The sequence below is a fragment of the Melospiza melodia genome, chromosome 2 (genome assembly GCF_035770615.1).
Source record: "Melospiza melodia melodia isolate bMelMel2 chromosome 2, bMelMel2.pri, whole genome shotgun sequence".
Lineage (NCBI taxonomy): Eukaryota > Metazoa > Chordata > Aves > Passeriformes > Passerellidae > Melospiza > Melospiza melodia.
This window is the reverse complement of record NC_086195.1, coordinates 25063605-25083559: the sequence shown is the minus strand read 5'-3', so window position 1 is coordinate 25083559 and position 19955 is coordinate 25063605. Positions and strand designations below refer to the sequence as shown.

Below are 19955 nucleotides of genomic sequence, written 5' to 3'. Positions count from 1 at the left end.
GTGAGTCATTTTGTTTTGCTGGGAAAGGATCGAGAACTGAACAGAAGGATTTCCATTTCCAAAGACTGGGAATATCAACATATCCCAGAGGAATCATTCAGACTATTTCCTTATTGCTGCCAGCCCCATCCAAGGGCATGTTTGTAAACTGTCACAAGTCTTGCCTGCCTTAAACCTGAAACCAAGCCCAAAGCAATGGGCAAATATGCATAGTAGTAGTGAGTACACATAGTCCAGATTTGGCACTACTTTATGTGTTAGGTTGTGCATTCTCCCTGTGCAAAATTAGGATAACAGGGTATGAAGAGATGACTTGAGTAGAGGGACTTGTCCTTCAGTGTACAAAGAGATGTTGAGTTGTACAAGTGTAAGTTGTGAGATGTGCTAGAATTCTATGGAAAATATTCCTTTTTTCACTTGCTGTCAAGCATTTATACACAGAGAGATAAATGCTCTACGCTGTATTTTATTAGTGCCAGGGAAAATAATTTCTGACCCACAAGCATTTATATATAGAGAGATAAATTCTCTACACTGTGTTTTATTAGTGCTGGGAAAATAATTTCTGACCCATAGAATGAAGGATTTCGTTGATTGTAGGGAAACCTGAAATCAGATCTTGAACTCTAAATACATAGGTGTGATTCTTGCCATGTTACCTCTGCAAGAACTGTTAGAATCTGTAGAGGAAATGTCAAGAGTGGTTTGCTGAAATGGATATTTGGCATTTTTCTGCTGATGTAGAACCATTTAGCCACTGAGGCTCAGGGAGTATTGTGTTGGTTGCAACCACAGCAAGACACTTGATTGTGGGTTTGAGTCACAGGGTGCTGCCAGGAAAGGGCAGGTGTGGCCCTAAATACAGACATTTAGGGTGTTGTACTGCTGGGGCTGCTTGTACTGCTGGGACAAGGCTGGGTGCACATCTCAAGATCATTTCTGTGTCTGACCATAGCAACCAAGAGACCAGACCTGGAATGGACCCCGTCTGCTCCACGGGAAACCACAAGGAAGGGTAAATAGCCAGCAATTCCCTCCTCCACTGCTTCCTTTGGCCATGCTCTTCTCTGCAGTGATGAGCCTGTGCAGATGTGCTGCTGTCCCAAGGAGTGGGGCAGTGATGTGGCTGGACCTTTATGGCTCCTTACTAAAAATCCTTCTACCTGCAGATGTTCTGGGGAGCCATTTCTAGGTTTGCTCTCATGCCTTGGCTGCCAGTGCCAGTGAAAGGCAGCATTGTGCCACCACCGTGGGCAGTGAAGCTGTGACATGGCAGCCTGGCCCAAACAGGGCCACATCCCCTTCTTTGTAGCTCTGTCTTGATGTGAGCTGTGCGACAGCAGCCTGTGAGAGGAGCTGAAGGCAGTTTCTGTGTTTGATCTTAGCTGCTCGAAGACCGAGGCCGAAGTCCACCACTCCTTCCTCCCTGACAACTCAACAAACTGTGATGGGTAACTAGCAACAGCCTCCTTTCCCATTGTCTGCCATCTCTTTCCCTGCCCGTCACACCTCCCACCCCAAACCACCTGGCATCCTTTGTCATCTGCCATGGACAGGATGGAGTCTCGTTGGTGCAGCTTGGCTTGCCGAAGCACTGGCCACAGCGGTTCTGCAGTTCTCTTGTTTGATCCCACGCTTTTTCCATGGCCCACGCGCATTTTCTGCAGGAAGCATGTGACATTCTGCAGAGAGACCACATGGCTGCAGCTGGCCCTCAGCTCCATCCCTGCTTCTTTGTGTTTGGGTGGTGGGTCTTGCTTTCTCTGATGCATTCAAACACAGTGCACAGGAACACAGCAGCTCAGCCACCCTCCAGGCCTTCCTTGGGCAAGGCTGCGCCTCTTGTTTCCCTCACCACTGACACTCAAGGCTGCTGGTTTTCTTCTGCCCATGCCTTTCTGTTGCCATCACCTGGAACTGGGGATGCTCTGCCCTGCTGCTGCTTTTGAGGCTGTGTTATTTTTTTTTTTACTTGATCCCTCATTTCAGCTTTTGGTGAATATTCTTATGTTTCTCCATGGCTTAAGACACTGACAGCCTCTGGTACTAACAATATTTCTTCCAGATCTGACAACCATTCAAGGCAGCAGTGTCCCAAGAGATATTTTTGTGCTTTTAGCCAACCTGTGACTTCTCTTGTGCCTACATTGGGATAAACCTTCAGTGTAGATGTAAATGGGGCCATACATGCAAACCCTATTTAGTTCAGGCATTGCCTGTGGCACTTACCAGCAGTGGGGGAGCTGCTTGTGGCAGCAGCTTCTTTCACACTGCAGGTGTGCAAGACCAGTCCTGGGTCCTTGCAGTATTTTTGGCCCATGGGGTAACAAAGAATTACATGAACAGCCTGGTGTGCCTAAAATCTGAAGCTGAGTGTGAGTTAAAAATGTAATGAACAGTAAAAAGTGACTTGGCACTTTTTTCTGGAGCAGTCTTGCTTTCATATCAACTGAGATATTTCATGCACTTCAGGATCTTTTCCAGGGAATTTACATTCCCTACTTTGCATTACTTGAAGTTATTTTCTGATCTGTCTTGGTTTTACAGTGGAGAAATCAGATACTTGTAATTATAACAAGGCATATGAATTTGGCTGGGCTAAGGATATTCATTTCTCTTTCCCCGCCTGGTGATGTTGTCTGAATCACTTTTTATGTTCTCTTATTTTTGCCAAAATTTTAAATTGGATTTTTTCCAGTATCTTCATCTCATAAATTCACTTTCTCCTTGACTCCTCTTGGCCGGTGTTCTTGTACTTATTCAGTCTTGCATTCCTTCTGACCACATGGGAATTTTTTCCATATTCCTTGTGTCATTCTGTTTAATTTTTTGCATTATATTTTTTGTGGGTTTACACATCTTTGCATATTAACATATTTCTTTTTAATGTTCTGCTAGTTTTGCAAAATATATCTCTTTTCTGTTCTTTATTGTTTGAACTCTAAGCCATTGAGTCCATGGTTGCAGGTGATGCCATGGTGTGATGGTTCATGTATTTTTTAAATAATAAGCCACCATTTTTTCCAGCCTCACATGACTTTCTTCATGTTACTTCCACTCCCCAAACTTCTACATCTGGAAAAATGTCAGAGCGAGAGACTGGTAAATGGCATTTATTTTATGCCCTATCCTTGATTTTTCTTGATATTCGAGTGGTACGATTTTGATGTCTCTTATATATCCTCTATTTTTAATGTTATCTCCAGTGATCTTTCCTTTGTTCATTATGGCTTCGTGTTATTTGTAGTAATCACCAGTGTATAATTAGTAGTTCTAGCCTCAAGTAAGTGATCTTGATGCCACCTGCCACTTTCAGACTAATATTGTATTTCTGAAGGGTTCTGATGTGGTCAGTGGGACAGAATTTAGCACTTAAGAGGAAACTCTCAGGCTTTGATGAATTTTGGGATATCAGCATAACAGTTATCCTTTGTAGTGGGAAAGTTTTTCTTTACCTGCTGGACACATTTAAAGAGATTCATTGGTTGGTCTTTGGTTTCCTGTTCACAACTTTTTGAAGTAGTCTCTGATATTTAAAAGGCTGCTCCAGTACACAATTTTGGTACTAAAAGCTATTTCTACAGGTATTTCTGCTAATAATTTATTATTTCCCTCCATTTATTCATGAAGAATAAAGATTTTTAGTCACAATTTATGCATTTGTATTTGAGCATGAGATTTTCCTGGCATATAGTAATAAAAAATAGTAGAATGTTGCTGGGAGGTTCTCATCCTTGCTCCTGTTCCTTCTAGCATGATTTAACAAGTGACATTTATTACATCAGTGTATCAAACATCACTCTCTTTCTGGGGACCAATCAAATGGAATTGGGTAATTGAGCATTGACGTAGTTCATCGTCTGAAGATTAGCTAATCACAAAATGCATACACTATTTGTGTTTTCTCTGGTCTTATTCGGCTACAGTTTGATCAGTGTTCTTTTAGCTTCCCTTCACAGATAAATTTAGAAAAGCTTTTATCTGTTGCAGAATTCACACTGAACGCAAACATGATGCAGCTGTACTAATACTCAGTGGGTGGTGCTGACAGTTATCTTGCCTCTGCATGAACACAAGACCTTTGTTTTCTTTTGAAGCTGAGAACTCTATCTATCCAAGGTCATTTCTATCTTCAGTAGACAGAAAACTTTTAGCAGTTTATGAGGCATGACTTTGCTGTTGCCTTCAGTATTGTTCTCACCAAGTTACCACCACCTTCTCTCTTAATTTAAAGAACTGGGCTACGTACTTATTACTTGGCCTTACACTCTAGTAAATCATGAGTGTTCTTCACACTAAGAGTACCCACTCTTCATTTTTTCATATAATACCACTCATAGAAATATTTCTTTCATGCTCTAGGCTCCATAATTTCTCTAACGGAAATGGTGGTCTTAGGGGCTGATAGAATCTGGGTTTGTTGGGGTTTTTTGGGGTTTTTTTGGTGTTTTTATTAGTTTGTTTGTTTTGTTGTTATTGTTTGTTTTGTTTGGTGGTTGTTGTTGTTGTTGGGTTTTAGTTTTTGTTCTTTTTTTAATTTTGGGTTTTATTAATACATTGTCAGAAAAGCCTAAAAATATTTTTAAGCCATTATCTGGTGAAGATGGCCTGTCTCAAAAATCCTGCTTCTATCAAAGCAGGATTTGTAGCTTTGTGGCAGTTTCAGTGAAAATCTGATTCTTGGTCAAAATATGAATTTGTGAGAAAATGTCTTGATACCACCTGTGTGAAAATTTTGTGCATGCTGTATCAAAATCACATTGGGAATTTGCAACTCCTTAGTTAAAAGATTTTTCTGGCTTATCCAAACTAAAATGTAGAGGAGAAGGGGTTTACTGTCAGCTGTTGCTATTGGATAGAATTTTAAAATCAGATGCAGACAGTTGGCCTCGTAGCTAATGCCTAAAATTAGATGTTATGTATCCAAAAAAGAAATTACCCCATGAGACAAAAATGTAGTAGGCTACCACAAATATCAATTAGAAGTGTGCACACAAGAATCATAAAATAAATATATGTCCCTTGGACCTGCTAAGGGCTGAAGATCACCTTATCTAAAGGCTGATTTCACTTACTGTTTCAAGATTATTTTCATATTTGATCTTAGCTACGCAGGGATCAGGCCTGGAGATCACTTCTCATCCCTCCATGGAAACCAGAGGGAGTGTGATGGGTAAATAGCTTATAATTCCATTAGCTTTTCCATTGCTTGCCATCCCTTCCAGCAGCTGTGGAGAGTGCCAAGCTTCATTCAGACACGTTGCTCCAAAGACTGCTTGATGCTGGGCTTTCTCCCCACACCCCACCCCTGCTCCACTCAGCCACTTCTGTGCAGTCTGAGCTGGAAAATAATTCCCCACAGTGACTGAGCAGCAATCCACAAATAGACCTCTGCTAGCTTATGTTGCCTCTAGGTTTCTTCTGGCAGTTGCAGTTTTCTTTCAAAGAATAAGTGCTTTAAAAAAGAGGCCAGTGAGAAGAAGATTGCCTCACATGAGCTACTGGAATTGACTCTCCTTCATTTCACACCAGCTTCAGTGTTCATGTAACACCTCATTTCTCAGTTGATCTTTACAGCTGCTGTCACCTTGCTTGATCTCACATCAATGTTGTCTTGAGCTGCCCAACAGCTGATGGCCAAATCTGTGGATCTGAAGCCAGTTCTAATTTTAACTCCAGATTTTCTTTCAGCTTTTGATGAAAATCAGCACATTTCTTCAAGACCTGAAACGTCAGGCATCCAAGAAATACCATCAGCTATACCTGGTAATACTTGACAAATGTGATTTTAAATAGAAATTGCCCCAGAGATTTTAATTAAAAAAATTGTATATTGTTAGTTAAGTTTAATATTACTCAAAATAGCTTCATAACTGTTGTAATTAGGTTGCTCTCTCAAATACCAGACTAATTTAGGAAATTTTGCATGAAATAGTAAATATTTTTGTCTGATTTTGGCTTATATTCCTGTTATATTTACAAGTCTGTATTGCTGTGTTTGGTGTTAATAGGCATGTCTTGTTACATAGAGTTTTCTTACTAAGTTGCAATGCTGCAGAGGAGTACAGTGAAAGGTAATATTTTGTATAAATCCCTGGATGAAACCATTCTAAGTTGGAACTGTTGAGTAAGCCCTTAGAAATGGCAGGAACAATAGCAATGAACATAGAGAGTTCAAAATGGTGGAGAATAGACTCTAAAATGCTTTAATTTGAATATATTTAAAGCAGTGATTAAGTTAGACATTTGGCTGCAGGAAAGGGAGACTGCATAGGCACGAGACTAATAGAAACAAAAATGTGCAATGTCGAGGGTGTTGCTGTATTGCTTGAGTACAACTTTGCAAATAAAAGGCACAACAGTGTAATTAAAGAAAACATTTACAACAAATTGCTCTTGACCACACACTTCCATGGTAAATCTGATGCTTCCAAACACCCTTGAAACTTGTTATACCAGATCCCAGTAAAATTGAACTGGTAGATTAATAGTATTTTATTGACACTTAAATTAATTACACCTAATAATATGTAATAATCTATATAGTTTTCCTCTTCTTCCTTATCAGCATTTATCCTTCAGGCTCCTTCTACTTCCTCAATTCATAAAATAAGCTAATTTATCAATACCTTACTTTACGAAATGGAGCACTGAACAAATGCAGTTTTATCAGTGCTCAAGATTCTGTTTCATTTAGAGTCCCTGCAAGAAGAAATATTTAATTTCCATTCAATAATGACATTTTCCTTCAAAGTCAATTTCAAGTTGTTACCAAAACCCCCTTGCAGCAAAAAGTAGTTAGGTTTAATTTTCATCTCATTGCCAGTTGCTGCCTTTTTTCTGCTGTGAACACATTTTCTTCTAAGTCCAAATGGCCAGCCTGTTAAAGGACAGTTTTGTATCTTCACTTCTTGATCAGCAGCTAGAAAGCATTTTTTGGTACAAGGTGCAAAACGACTGATCTTTTTCACCCACTTGTATGAATTTCTTCCTTGTGTTGGTGTAATTTAAACTCCAGAAAGTGTTGAAGAAAATTCTTAGGTGTTCTGTCAAGTGTCAGATACTGGATCTTCTTGTCACCATATTGGGACACATCTTTCTCCTAATTCACATGACACTGAAAGGACTTTGAAGTGTCCAGTATCTTGCTTGTGCTTGCAGTGACATCATCCTGAGCAACACAGCTTGTGTGTTTGCTATCCCAGCAACAGTCAGATTCCTGAGCACTTTAAATCCAGATTTTCTGTGCAGCTCTTAATGAAACACAGACAGTTTCTCAATTCCCATCTAAAGCATCTGGAGTCACGGAAATACCATCAGCTCAGTCTGGTATTGACATTTCTTGCAAACTGACTGTTCTTGAAGGGTTCCCAGGGTGCTTTTGGTGAAATGTTGATTTCCTTTCCTTTAGGGATTAGAACAACTGCAAGATAAAAATTCTGGATCGGATGCTATTTTTGTTTAAGGCAATATCTATGATGTTTAAAATACTGGATTATCATCTTCTTTCCAAATTGAGTTCACTTTTGCAGTACTAATTGGTAGTGTTAGCCATGATTGCTACTGACCAGTTATGTATTATTTAATGTCATAAAACTTTACCATGTGATACTATAGGGCTTGTGACCAAACTTTAATTTCTCTACTATATGCAGTGTATCTTGATGCAGATAGCTATGGTATTGCTTCAAGTCATACTCTTTTTTATTTTCTAATTACTTTGTTATTACCAAAGTCTATTTCCATGATTATTGGTATTTAAGACATTGTCCTGATCAATTACAATGCTGGGGGCAGAGAGTGACATGTGCAGGAAATTTTTTTTGTGGATTTATCTTCTGTAAATACTGTTCGTGTTCAGTTGTGGTTTTAAAACAACTTAATGGTTGTTCAAGTTGTAAATCCTGAAGTTACACAGAATATTCAAGTATATTTTTCATTAAGGAGGACTCTCCAGCTACGACAAAAATCCTTTTAGGGAGATTAAAGGTAGCACAGTGAGCATTGCAAACCCAAGTTCAGGGTTAGGGGCTTTTTTAAACAGCTTGAGACTTGATAGTCTAGCTACATCTTTGGGGAGAAAAACCCCTTTACTTGGGGAGATAAAGGTTTGTCAGATTTCTGCATGTGTCCTAAGTGATCCAGTCAATTTCTTTAATATTTTCTTCCTCTATAGGACAAATTTAATGCTGAACACAGGAACTCTCCTTTTTTTTCTCCTGGTATTCTCTGAACCTTGTCTTCTCCTGCAGATCTCTATAGATAATTGTAAATATTCTGTAGTATCCCCCTGTATATTAACAAGTAGGTACTTCCTTTTATATTTGCCATCATAACAGTTATGTTAAACAGTTCTTTAAACCACTGATAGGCAAGGAGAAGATATTCAGAAAATGTATTTGTGAAACTCTTATTATTTCCATTTTTCATCAACAAAATTAAGATGGAGAGGACAATAAGGAGCCCTGTGCCCCAGAGAAGTATGTAGTCAGATGAAAACAGATAATTTTCTGAAACTCTTTCAATCCATTCCCCTGTCAATTTACCCTACAAACTTTTGATGCATTTTTGAAAGATTTTATTTGCTAAGACTGGAGGAGTCTAACAGAATTTTCAGAACAAGAGCTCCTTGTTTGAAATGTTCTCTTTGTTGGTCCATCAGATTTGTGCTCTTCTACTTTTTCTGTACTGTTTTCTTGCAAGTGTCGTGATAGTGTTCAAACTTTGATTCCATTTTCTGAGATAAACTGTTTGATTATCATCTGTTTGTGTTAGGAATTTGTTGTATACTTGTATGAGAAACTTTTTTCCCTTTCAATAATACATTCTTAAACAAGAGAACGGATTTTTTATTGTGATCTTTGCATTCACTGTTGTCATTTCCATATCTGTTCACTAATTACTGTGTGGTAAATGTGACTCTTCTTGTAACTTATCCTTGTCTTCCAGTGTCTATATGAAATTCTGTCTGTTTGAAGTACTTCATAGTACTTCATACCTGTTCAGAATGAAAACTTGTAAATTAATCAAGCTGTTCTACTAGAGATTCTTACGGATTTTTGGTTAAGAAGGCACAAGTTGGTTTTCTTCTATGAGGTTGCCCAACTCACGATGGAAATCCTTATTAAGTTCACCTTTATGCATTTTTCAGTGGAGAAGCTATTGTTTCTCTATTTTTTTTTACAGGAATATATTAGTTTAGACCAAAGTTTACTTTTAAGTGTGGTGAAGTTGTGATAATAATCGGAGCTAGTTAAGTTTTTCAGATTAAATATAAGGTGGGCAGTATCTTTGATGCAAAAAAAAAGTTCTGGCTGTATATTGATTGACTAGTTTGCAATTTATAGTTGGAAAATATTTGATACCTGAAAAAGGATTTTGGAATGTGTCATTTACTGCAGTTAAAAGCAGCTCTGGAGCGTCATGACTGCCACTATTGTGCAATAGGATCAGTGTTTAGCTAGTGCTGGGGATTTGTGGTAATATCAAAGGACTATGAACTGATGTAGGATTTATTGGTAGAAAGGGCACACGTGAGAAACCACAACTTAAATATTGACTTATTTGAGTGTGATTGAAGTAATGCTTTCATATGCATTGATAGACTGCGATAACATCTCAAGACAGTTTCCATCTCTAACCTTAGCTCTCCCGAGACCACTTCTGGAGCCCACATCTTTTCCTTTCCTGAAAACCACGAGGACAGTGATGGGTAAACAGTGATTCCATCCTAATTTTTATCATTTCACAATACTTAAATAAGAAAAGCTGTACTTTAAAATTTAGTCCAAACATTTCAGTTCTTTTGCTGATAGTGGCAATGCCAAACATTTCAGCAAGGTCATCAATCATTTATGTAAATGATGAGATACTTTATTATTAGGTTTCTCAATTGCTCTTCCTCATTTTCATCTCTATAGGCTTAGTTCACTAAAAGAGTAACTGTCTGTATACAACACTAACTCAACTAAGCCCTCCAGATTTTGAAGTGGAATAACCTTATAATGAATGCAAATAGTTATGTAAAAAAGCTGAACGTAATATGGACTTAATCACACAGTCCTATACTGACTCATCTTTAAAAAAAGAAATTAGTCACTATTTCTAAAAGTTTTCTGATTTAATCTTAGTTACTAAGAGACCAAAGCTGAAATCTTCTTCTCCTTACCTTGCAAGCCAAGGAACAGTGGAGGGTAAAAATATATTTTAATTTTTTCTTTTTTCTTGATGTCATTTGACATAATTTTCACTTGCTTTGAGCAATATCTGTGGTTGTTAATGCGCTTTAGAACACTTGCCATACTAATGACATGGTTATGATGTTTGAACATGTTTTTTTCCATCACTTGAAAAGTCAGTTTTGAAGGCACCAGTGACAAAATAAATTTGTCACAGAATTCCTGTGTGACTCCATACGCAGTTGTTATTTTGAAAAGTCTTTTTAGAATGAAATATTCCAATATGGCAGAAACATAATTTTGTGTCTTCTTACTAACGTGGATTTGTTAGCATATAGAACTTTTTTTATCTTTTTGAATGAGGACTAAATTCAAGCTTGATGAATAGGCATGTTAATCAATGGCTTATAGAGTAACTGTAAAGAAGAAGGGGAATTATATTTCACAGGGAATTGCAACGCCTTTCATGTGAATGATCAGAGCTTATATATGCCGTTATATGTAAAAAACATTAATAGTGAAAACAGTAAGAAAATACTTCCATAAATTACTGAACTTTTAAGAAAGGTTGGAGTTATGACTAAATATTGATAACACAATGTGCAGTTTATTTCTCATGCTTGAAAAATTAGTAATGAGCATTTGCAGCTGCTTGCATTGGAGACTTACCCAGCACTTGTCATCCTGAATTTTGAATTTAAAGATGAGTCTTGGCTCATGCTCTGTCTGCATTTCCTGCTGATTTTGCATCTTCCAAGGATGCATAAGGAGTGGGTTGGTGAATTGAATATTTTGGCATTTTTCTGCTGATGTAGAACCATTTAGCTACTGAGGCTCAGTATTTTGTTACTTGCAACCACAGCAAGACACTTGATTGCGGGTTTGAGTCACAGGGTGCTGCCAGGAAAGGGCAGGTGTGGCCTTAAATACAGACATTTAGAGTGTTGTACTGCTGGTGCTGCTTGTACTGCTGGGACAAGGCTGGGTGCACATCTCAAGATCATTTCTGTGTCTGACCATAGCAACCAAGAGACCAGACCTGGAAAGGACCCCGTCTGCTCCACGGGAAACCACAAGGAAGGGTAAATAGCCAGCAATTCCCTCCTCCACTGCTTCCTTTGGCCATGCTCTTCTCTGCAGTGATGAGCCTGTGCAGATGTGCTGCTGTCCCAAGGAGTGGGGCAGTGATGTGGCTGGACCTTTATGGCTCCTTACTAAAAATCCTTCTACCTGCAGATGTTCTGGGGAGCCATTTCTAGGTTTGCTCTCATGCCTTGGCTGCCAGTGCCAGTGAAAGGCAGCATTGTGCCACCACCGTGGGCAGTGGAGCTGTGACATGGTAGCCTGGCCCAAACAGGGCCACATCCCCTTCTTTGTAGCTCTGTCTTGATGTGAGCTGTGCGACAGCAGCCTGTGAGAGGAGCTGAAGGCAGTTTCTGTGTTTGATCTTAGCTGCTCGAAGACCGAGGCCGAAGTCCACCACTCCTTCCTCCCTGACAACTCAACAAACTGTGATGGGTAACTAGCAACAGCCTCCTTTCCCATTGTCTGCCATCTCTTTCCCTGCCCATCACACCTCCCACCCCAAACCACCTGGCATCCTTTGTCATCTGCCATGGACAGGATGGAGTCTCGTTGGTGCAGCTTGGCTTGCCGAAGCACTGGCCACAGCGGTTCTGCAGTTCTCTTGTTTGATCCCACGCTTTTTCCATGGCCCACGAGCATTTTCTGCAGGAAGCATGTGACATTCTGCAGAGAGACCACATGGCTGCAGCTGGCCCTCAGCTCCATCCCTGCTTCTTTGTGTTTGGGTGGTGGGTCTTGCTTTCTCTGATGCATTCAAACACGACTGCGTTCCTAAGAGACAAACCCAGCTTGGCTGGCACAAGAGGACCCACCTTTCCATTGCCATCACTTGGAACTGGGAATGCTCTGCTCTGCTGCTGCTTTTGAGGCCATGTTAGGGTTTTAAGACCAAAACCTCATTTCAGCATTTAGTGAATAATAGGATGTTTCTTCACGGTTAGAGACGCCAGCTGTCTGTGGCAGTAATATTTATTGCAGCTCTGGTAGCGATGAGAGAAGTGAATTATCCCAAGAGATATTGTTGTTCTTTTAGCCAAGCTGCTCTTTCTCTTGGGCCTAGATTTGGGTAAAGCTTAGTGTGCAGATAAAAGGGGCCATACGTGCAAAACCACATTTCATTCCAGCTTTGGCTATGGCAATTCCACTTCTCTTGTAATGTGGTCTCTTCATTTTTCTTCTAGCAGCTTCTTCATAATTTTCATCATCAGTGCATTTTCACACATTTACATTAGGAAATCCATGGCATGTTCATTTGAGATGTTTTCCTTTCCCAAATCCCTAGTTTCTTAGTCATGTCTTGAAACCTGTTCAGTGTATATGTTTAGATGATGCCAAAAAATGTTTTGTTTTGGTTTTCTTTTTCCAGCTTCACTGGACTCTAATCATATTAGTTTCCTGTCCCAAACTTCTGCATCTGCAGAAATACCAAAAACAGAGACTGGTAAATTGTATTTATCATTCTTCCATTGCTCAGTGTTTGGTTTTGCATCAAGGATATTACAGTTACAGGCTGTTTGCTCTGATTGCTTGGTGTCTGAAACAGAATTTTGGTTGCAGTGTCTGATAGGCTCTATAATTACATGATGATATTTTGTGGTACAGGATCAGATACAAATGAAACCACAGGAACTAATATTTTTGGTATGGTTTTAAGCTGTTGAATAGATTAGGACCAATAAATCAAATAGCTAGATAGGTTCATTATCAGTTATAAAGATAAGTTCTTGATCGGGACATTTCACCATGGGGGATTTTCTTTTAGCCATATCATACACATTATTTTCCTGTTTTCTCTATTCATAAGACTTTTTTTCAGGTTATGTTTCTATTGCACCTTGAAACTTTTATTGCTGGGGTTATAGGTATTCAAGAACATATTTCTATTCATTACAAAGGTCGGAATGTGCAAGAGATAAGAAGGAAAATTATCCTAAACCTGGCAGTCAATATTTCAACAGTTTTGTGTTAGATTTTCTGCCTCAGTCTGTCTCTTCTATCTATTCCAGAAGTTTTGTTAATCTGTATTATGTCAATAAGGTAAAATACCACAAATGACAAATTACATGATGTGTAGTACATTAAAACCCATTAGTCAAAATACTGACTTTTGTTTTATTGAAACAAGTAAATCTTTGACAATAGAAATATCTGGTTCTACAAATTCATATTTGCATGCATTTAAAGTACATAGGTCTCTTTCTGTGGGTGCAGGTGAAGTCAAAAATACAGGTTTTTTCATGTTATGTGGGTACAGATCAATTGACTCCTGTTGATAAATCTGCTTTTAGGGGGACTGCAGTTCCTGTCAGGATGTGTCTATTAGGTGCATGTGACATCTTCAAAACTTAGAAGTTTTGTTACTTTCTTTTGAAGTTGGAAATATATGAAACTCTGTTATAGTGGTGTATCATCTTACAAAGCAATGTAAAGCAATCTTTATTTTTTCTGATTTTTGCCCTCCTTGCTGTGTCTGCATCAATGTGCACCTGTCTCAGGGATATTTACATTTTTCCACAGTTACAAGTTCAGCTGACCTGGAAAAACCTATGCCTCCATTTTCCAGAACACCTCATGTGCTAACAACAACTGCGGGTAATAGTAATGCATCAGCTTTTCAGTTAAACCTCTTTTGGTGTTTGGACAGCCATTTCTGAAATGTTATTAATCCTAGCCATTTTCATCATCTTCCATTCTGTCTTCTGTGTGAGTCATGATCATTGAAAACATCCTTTTTTCATGACAGCTTGCATTTTCTGCTGAGAAACTCACCTGGTGTGTTTCTGATCTCACATGCATTTCTGCAAAATCTTCTAGGGCTATTGTGAAATATCCTTACACGAAGTAAGCCTGGTTTAATACTACTAAACTAGGTTTAATACTGCTACTGACTAAATCTTAATAAGAATTCTTAAATTACTTGTTGTTGTCTTACAAGTCTAATTGTTATATGCTCAGTTAGAACACATTTTTTTATACCAAATATTGTTTTGCCAGCATAGGAAGCTCCTTTCTTATTATTATTGTTTTGCTGTTTAGCAATTTTTTTAACTTTATCTTTTTTTTCATATGTGTATCACAGATTATATGATATTAAAATTCACTAAAAAGTATTGACACAAAACAAAGTACTGAAGAGAACTAAGGCAGGTGCTTTTCTTCATGGAAATAAACTTGCAGTGCTTTTTAGCTTTTATGGGTTTTGGCGTGGAGGGGGGGATTGAGTACTTTATAATTGTGGTATTAGAAGTTTTTATCTTTGTATTTTCTGGTTCATTTTAAGCTGTGTGGACCATGTGATGCAAAGCAATGTTAGCTTTGGTTGGCTGACAATTTAGTTTTAATTCTCACTTCAAGCACTACCTTCAACTCACACTCTAATCCAATACTGCTCCATTCCTGAGGTAAGGTGTGCTTATGGTGAAGTGCAAATTAGGTGTGCCATAACATATCACAATTTTTGGTTGTTTTTCTATGATCAAAAAAAGCCGTGTTTAGAATTAATTATCACAGCTAACATGACGTGGGTTTTTTTTATAGTTTTCAGTGATATTCAGCCTCTTCTTTCAAGTCCTGTGGCACCTAGTAAGCCTGAAATAGCAGAAGCTGGACCAGGTACAATAATCTCTACCTAGTTCTTAATCCAGCAGCTCAAACCATGCTCTAAAACTCAAGTAAAATTAATACACTGCTGTTATTTTCAGTGGACATTTGGATTAGCCCCTAAGAGCTGATTTCAAATTTGTGTTGCTGCTAATGGTTGAACTTGGTGTTTTCTCACAGTAATAATGCATATGGCAACTCACAGTCACATGATTCAGTATGTTAAAAAATGTGCCACATAGAAAATTGAGAAAACAATTTGTAGAGCAGTTCTGATGAAAACATTGTGATGTGAACTGTGGGTTGCATTTTATTGTTGTAGCATCAGTGAAAGCATTAACATTAGTGCATCCTTAACAGCGTGAAATTGGTTAACAGTTACAGACATTCAGTGGTTTTGGACTGAAACCACAGCTGGATCTGTTGTCAGGTTTCTGTTCCAAATTTTATATGTTTTAATGTGTGACTAATTGATTGTTCAACATGTCCTCTTCATTAGATATCTACATTGTACACTGTACCAGCTCCCTTAAGTATTGGACCAAAACTCAAAACGTTCAAGAGCTCTACTTAAAATCTTACTTGGCAGTGGTTGAAATCCAGACCAGTTGCAATGAAAGGAAATAAATATCCAGAATTTTTGTGCATCACAGATGTGCTGATTTATAGTCACTGAAGCTCTGTGCAGTTCTGAATTTGTCCCTAATGCATACTAAAGTGATAAATGTCCAAACATCAGTGAAATATTTGTTGTTCTTGTTAAAAAAAAAATTATTTTTGTTCATGAAGGAAGAGTTTCTTCCATTAGCTCTTTGCTTTCCTATGACTGTCATCATTTCTTCCAGCAGCGACAAGTGAATCCATTCTGGAATCTTTCACACCTAAAACTTCCCGTCCTTTTCAATGGCCAAGGGTAACATTAGGTAATGTTGTTTTCTCCTGGTGAAAAACTCTGTGTTTGTTTTGAGCACTCCATCCCATGTGAATGCATTCCTTCCACGTATCATTTCACATGCATAACCATTCTTCTTCCTGGTGAGAGAGTCTTGTTCTTCCATCATTGTTATATTGACTGCTCTTGACATACCTGTGTATGAGAACAAGCTGGGTGGATTTACTGTCTCAGAGAAATAAAACTTGTCTCTTGCATGATAAAACACCATCATCATTTTATTAGTGTTCTGTCTCTTTCCCAATGCACACGCATGTGCTGATTGTCTCTGATATGTAAAGCTTTCAAAATGGAAATTTTCTCTCTTTTGGGCTCACAGAATCTTATTTCTCATCAACATACAGCATTTCAGTATCATCTCCATTCCACTCTTCGAAATCTGATTTCATCAGCTGGCTTTGACATTCCATACTAAGTTGTCTTCAATATAAACATGTGACATGTGCTGTTTGTTGTGGGAAATGCTTGTTAAACAATTTTTCATTGCAAACTGAGCTCTTTCTTTCAGCTCCAAAAGAAAAACCACTTATTCCTTCTAAACCGAAACCATCTGCTACCCCAGAAGTACAACATGTGAAACCTGGTAATTGTGCACATCATTTTCATAAGTTGGTTTGCAGGGAGATATGCTCTCTAAAAATATCTAAGGAAAACTTCCTAAAAAGGACAGGAGCTATGCGATACACGGACATCCTGACTAACTCATCCATCTCAACTTGGTCATTATTGGTTTGATTACACTTGAATTTTTCTTTTCTAGCCCCTAAACCACCACTTTTGGAGCCTAAAACTTCTGAGACTGTTAAACGACCAAAAGCAACCCTAGGTAATAAATGTTTCTGTAGCTGTTAGTCACTCTTTGCAGTCCAAGCCACAGTTTGTACTCTGTTACTTTAGCTCATAGCTTTCATTGTATTTAATCCATTTCTCTGAAAGAAGAAAGTTTGGAGATAAGCATTCAGAAGTGTTTTTCTAAACGTAGGAGAAAAAGAAACCCTTTTTTTCCCGCAGTTTTGCGAGTTCTATGGTACAGTAAAAATTTTTGTCTTCCATTTTGCTGAGAGCTTGTCTAAGCCAACATTCTTTATTCAGAAAACTCATTGGAAATACAATTGAACTGCCAAGTGTAAAGGTATTATTGTGGATGTTAATCCCAGAACTCTCAGTGAAGGATTCCTGTGGTACCAGGTTAACTTGTTATTTCCACTGCTTTATGAATCCTCCTGAATGTCATTTTGACTTGAAGAACACCTCTCAGTCACTTCATGGCTCACTCCTCTCTGCTCTTTTTGTAGATATCAAACATTTTTCACTGCATCAATTGCTATGAAACATTTTATTGGAAAGCAATCTCATTGCACTGCTTTTTAAAAATGTACAAAGTTACTTACCTCTGCCTGAAACTGAGTTTACACTTTGTCTGGAGTCAGACTAACAGGCAGATTAACTAATTACAGTTTCAACCCATGCATGTTTGGTGGGAAAAGGGTTTCTAGGACTCATTGTTCTTAATTTTTACCATTTACATGATGCTGCTATTCTACTTATATTACTCAACTTATATTAGCTACTTCTATTCCATTAGCAGAATTCAATGACTGCAGCTATGAAACAGTTCAATTTTTTTAATTGATTCCATGTTCTTTCAGCTGTTTGCCAGTAATTTCTTTACCATGCCAAAAAATGAGGACATTTCTATATATTTTGTCTATATATGTTTCTTATGGCTTCAAATTGACCTGGAATTCAAAATTATAAAAAGCATTATTATTTTATCTCTTAGGTATCTTGCAAAAATTAATTTGCTAATTTAATAAGAGGAACATTCAGATGTGATTGCATGTTTCAACGGCATATTTAAATGCAATTACTCGCTTTTACAATGAAAGACAAACAGGGATCTTGCTGGACTAATGAATTCTGAGGAAGATTTTTTGAGAAGCCTTCTTGGCCTATCTGATTCTACCACTTGCTTTTTTTCCCAGTAGCCATTCATTGCCTCATTTAATTTTTTTGTAATACAGTGGAAAGCATAAAATTATAATCCAGTATATTTCTTTCAGCTCCTAAAGAAGCAAAGCTCACTACTTCTGCATCTAAACCTAGACCATCTGCCAGACCCAAAAAGCCACGAACTAAACCTGGTAACTAATTTCCATAGCAAACATTTGTTATAGTGTATCACTTAAATAGTGCATTTTAGCTTGAATTTCTTCTGTGCGAATGTGAAGTTCAGCACTTAATCATCAGAAAGGTGAGGAATTCCTCTTTGAGGAATAATATTTTTGTAGTGGATCCCCCAAAAAATAGAAGCAAAGCAAAAAACCTTTTAACGTTAATATCCCAAGTCACCAACTCACGCAGCCAGATATCAAAGCAAATTGTTTCCCTGCTTTTCATTTTGGAATAATAAGTTTTCCAACTTAGTTCAGCATAGGGTCCAGAAAACACAAATTCTACTGTTTTGCTGATGGTTGTAGCATCTTACATAGAACCATAGGATTTGATTGATTCAGTGATCATTAGAGCATATGTAGACTTACATGAAACTGTGAAAGTAAGAATGGAATTTTATTCTGGAATTCAGTAAAGACATATTTTATGATCCCAAATGAAATAGCACCTTCACAAGTTAAATTTCATCTATGATGTATGGCAGAGAGTAAAACACACCTGGCATTTTCTGGACCTGAAGAATAAATAAATAGAGTTGTAAAAATATTTCTAGTGTTACATGGTTTATAATGAAATTATAAAGCGTGAAATTGCATAATTGTTTATTGTAAGAATATATTACTCAATACTGGAAGAGATCAGATGATTTTATTAAATTCTTTCCAGATTCCCTGCAAATTATTTTTTGCCCATAACCAGAAATTAACTCTCTTCAGACCAAATTATTCCCTGTGAAGCTTGTTCAAGGAATGGCACTTATGAATTGGAATTGTCTCAGAATACTGAGCATAATTAGTATTTTATGCTTATTACAGCTCCTGCATAATTTTAAGTGTAGGAAATCCAGTATTGTATTACAAGAATCATTACTTTTGTCTCTGCTGTAGATTTCTATGTCTGAGTATCAATCTGAGTCCTGCCTGTTGTTTTTTGAACAACTTGCAGGACTCAGATTTATATTCAGCAACTCATGCACAATTCATGCATGAGTTGCTTTTTTTCTTTGGCTGAGGAAAAAAAGCAACTCATTTGGAAACTGCTGCATAGATTTGTTTTACACCCTGGGACTGCCAAGATCAAGATTTTATCCTGGTGTTTCCACACTGAGGGGTTCTATAGCAAGTTTCTATATGCCTAAGAAGAAAAGTGATATTTTTAAATATTTGTACACGCGCCTCTGGTTTTTTCTTTCCCAGTAGTGGTTTCACAAATCAATCAGGTAGAATGCTGAAACACTTTTTAATCTAGATGAAGCTTGTCATGATTCTCTTGTAAGTAGGTAGTGAAACTGGCGTGTGTTCTAATGTGACAAATGATATTCTTGTTTAGAAAATACGATTTGAGCCATAAAATATGCTGTGCATGGGGATAAGATGGCTTTTGAGTAGGTGGCAAAATGGTGAAAGAGCAGGAGCCCATCTGTGTTCCAGCTTCACCTGGAAGTTCAGCTTAAATTAGAGACTTGTGTCATAATAGTGGTTGTCACCTTTCCCTAAGAGTAAATCAAAATAATGAACAATAAATGCCAAATTCATATTTAATCAATTACTTACTGCCCTTACTGCCAAATAACTGCCTTTGGGTGAAGCAATTAATTTTGGCTCTCATTATTGATATTATTTTTGTGCTGTTTCTGGTAAAGTATTTGTCTTTTTTGGCAGTGGAGAAAAAATTTTCATTTAAAAAACCCCAAACATTTAAATGATTTTCAGATTCTCCAGCTAACAAACTGTACATTCTAGTGTAAGTTCACAGTTTCATTCTCTTTCTTGGAATTTGGGCAACTGAATCTGTTGCCCATATGAAAAAAATAAGTTTTCTTGCCAATGTGATCATGTCCAGCCATTGTCCTCACTTTTCTTATTGTTAGCATGAGTACCTCTCTCCATTTTTCAGAAAAGGAAATTATAATGAATTTTCTATTGTGCACACAAATACATTGCCACACTTTCTTTACAGAAAAG

General features: G+C 37.7%; 1 protein-coding gene across 37 annotated transcripts in view; it reads left to right on the top strand.

The window, feature by feature from the left end:
• Positions 1-19955, top strand: part of ABI3BP (ABI family member 3 binding protein) — a 137513-nt gene that overhangs the window by 63633 nt on the left and 53925 nt on the right. For 19 of the 37 annotated variants that reach the window (XM_063148143.1, XM_063148105.1, XM_063148117.1 and 16 more), the window contains 15 exons: positions 956-1015; positions 1386-1451; positions 3028-3102; positions 5108-5173; positions 5692-5766; positions 9647-9712; positions 11201-11260; positions 11631-11696; positions 12631-12705; positions 13782-13856; positions 14802-14876; positions 15710-15787; positions 16325-16399; positions 16577-16642; positions 17880-17960. In XM_063148143.1, the coding sequence (XP_063004213.1) occupies positions 956-1015; positions 1386-1451; positions 3028-3102; positions 5108-5173; positions 5692-5766; positions 9647-9712; positions 11201-11260; positions 11631-11696; positions 12631-12705; positions 13782-13856; positions 14802-14876; positions 15710-15787; positions 16325-16399; positions 16577-16642; positions 17880-17960 (1059 nt within the window). The remainder of the gene's footprint in view (positions 1-955; positions 1016-1385; positions 1452-3027; positions 3103-5107; positions 5174-5691; positions 5767-9646; positions 9713-11200; positions 11261-11630; positions 11697-12630; positions 12706-13781; positions 13857-14801; positions 14877-15709; positions 15788-16324; positions 16400-16576; positions 16643-17879; positions 17961-19955) is intronic. The other 18 variants (XM_063148142.1, XM_063148141.1, XM_063148111.1 and 15 more) reach the window with 14 other exon arrangements.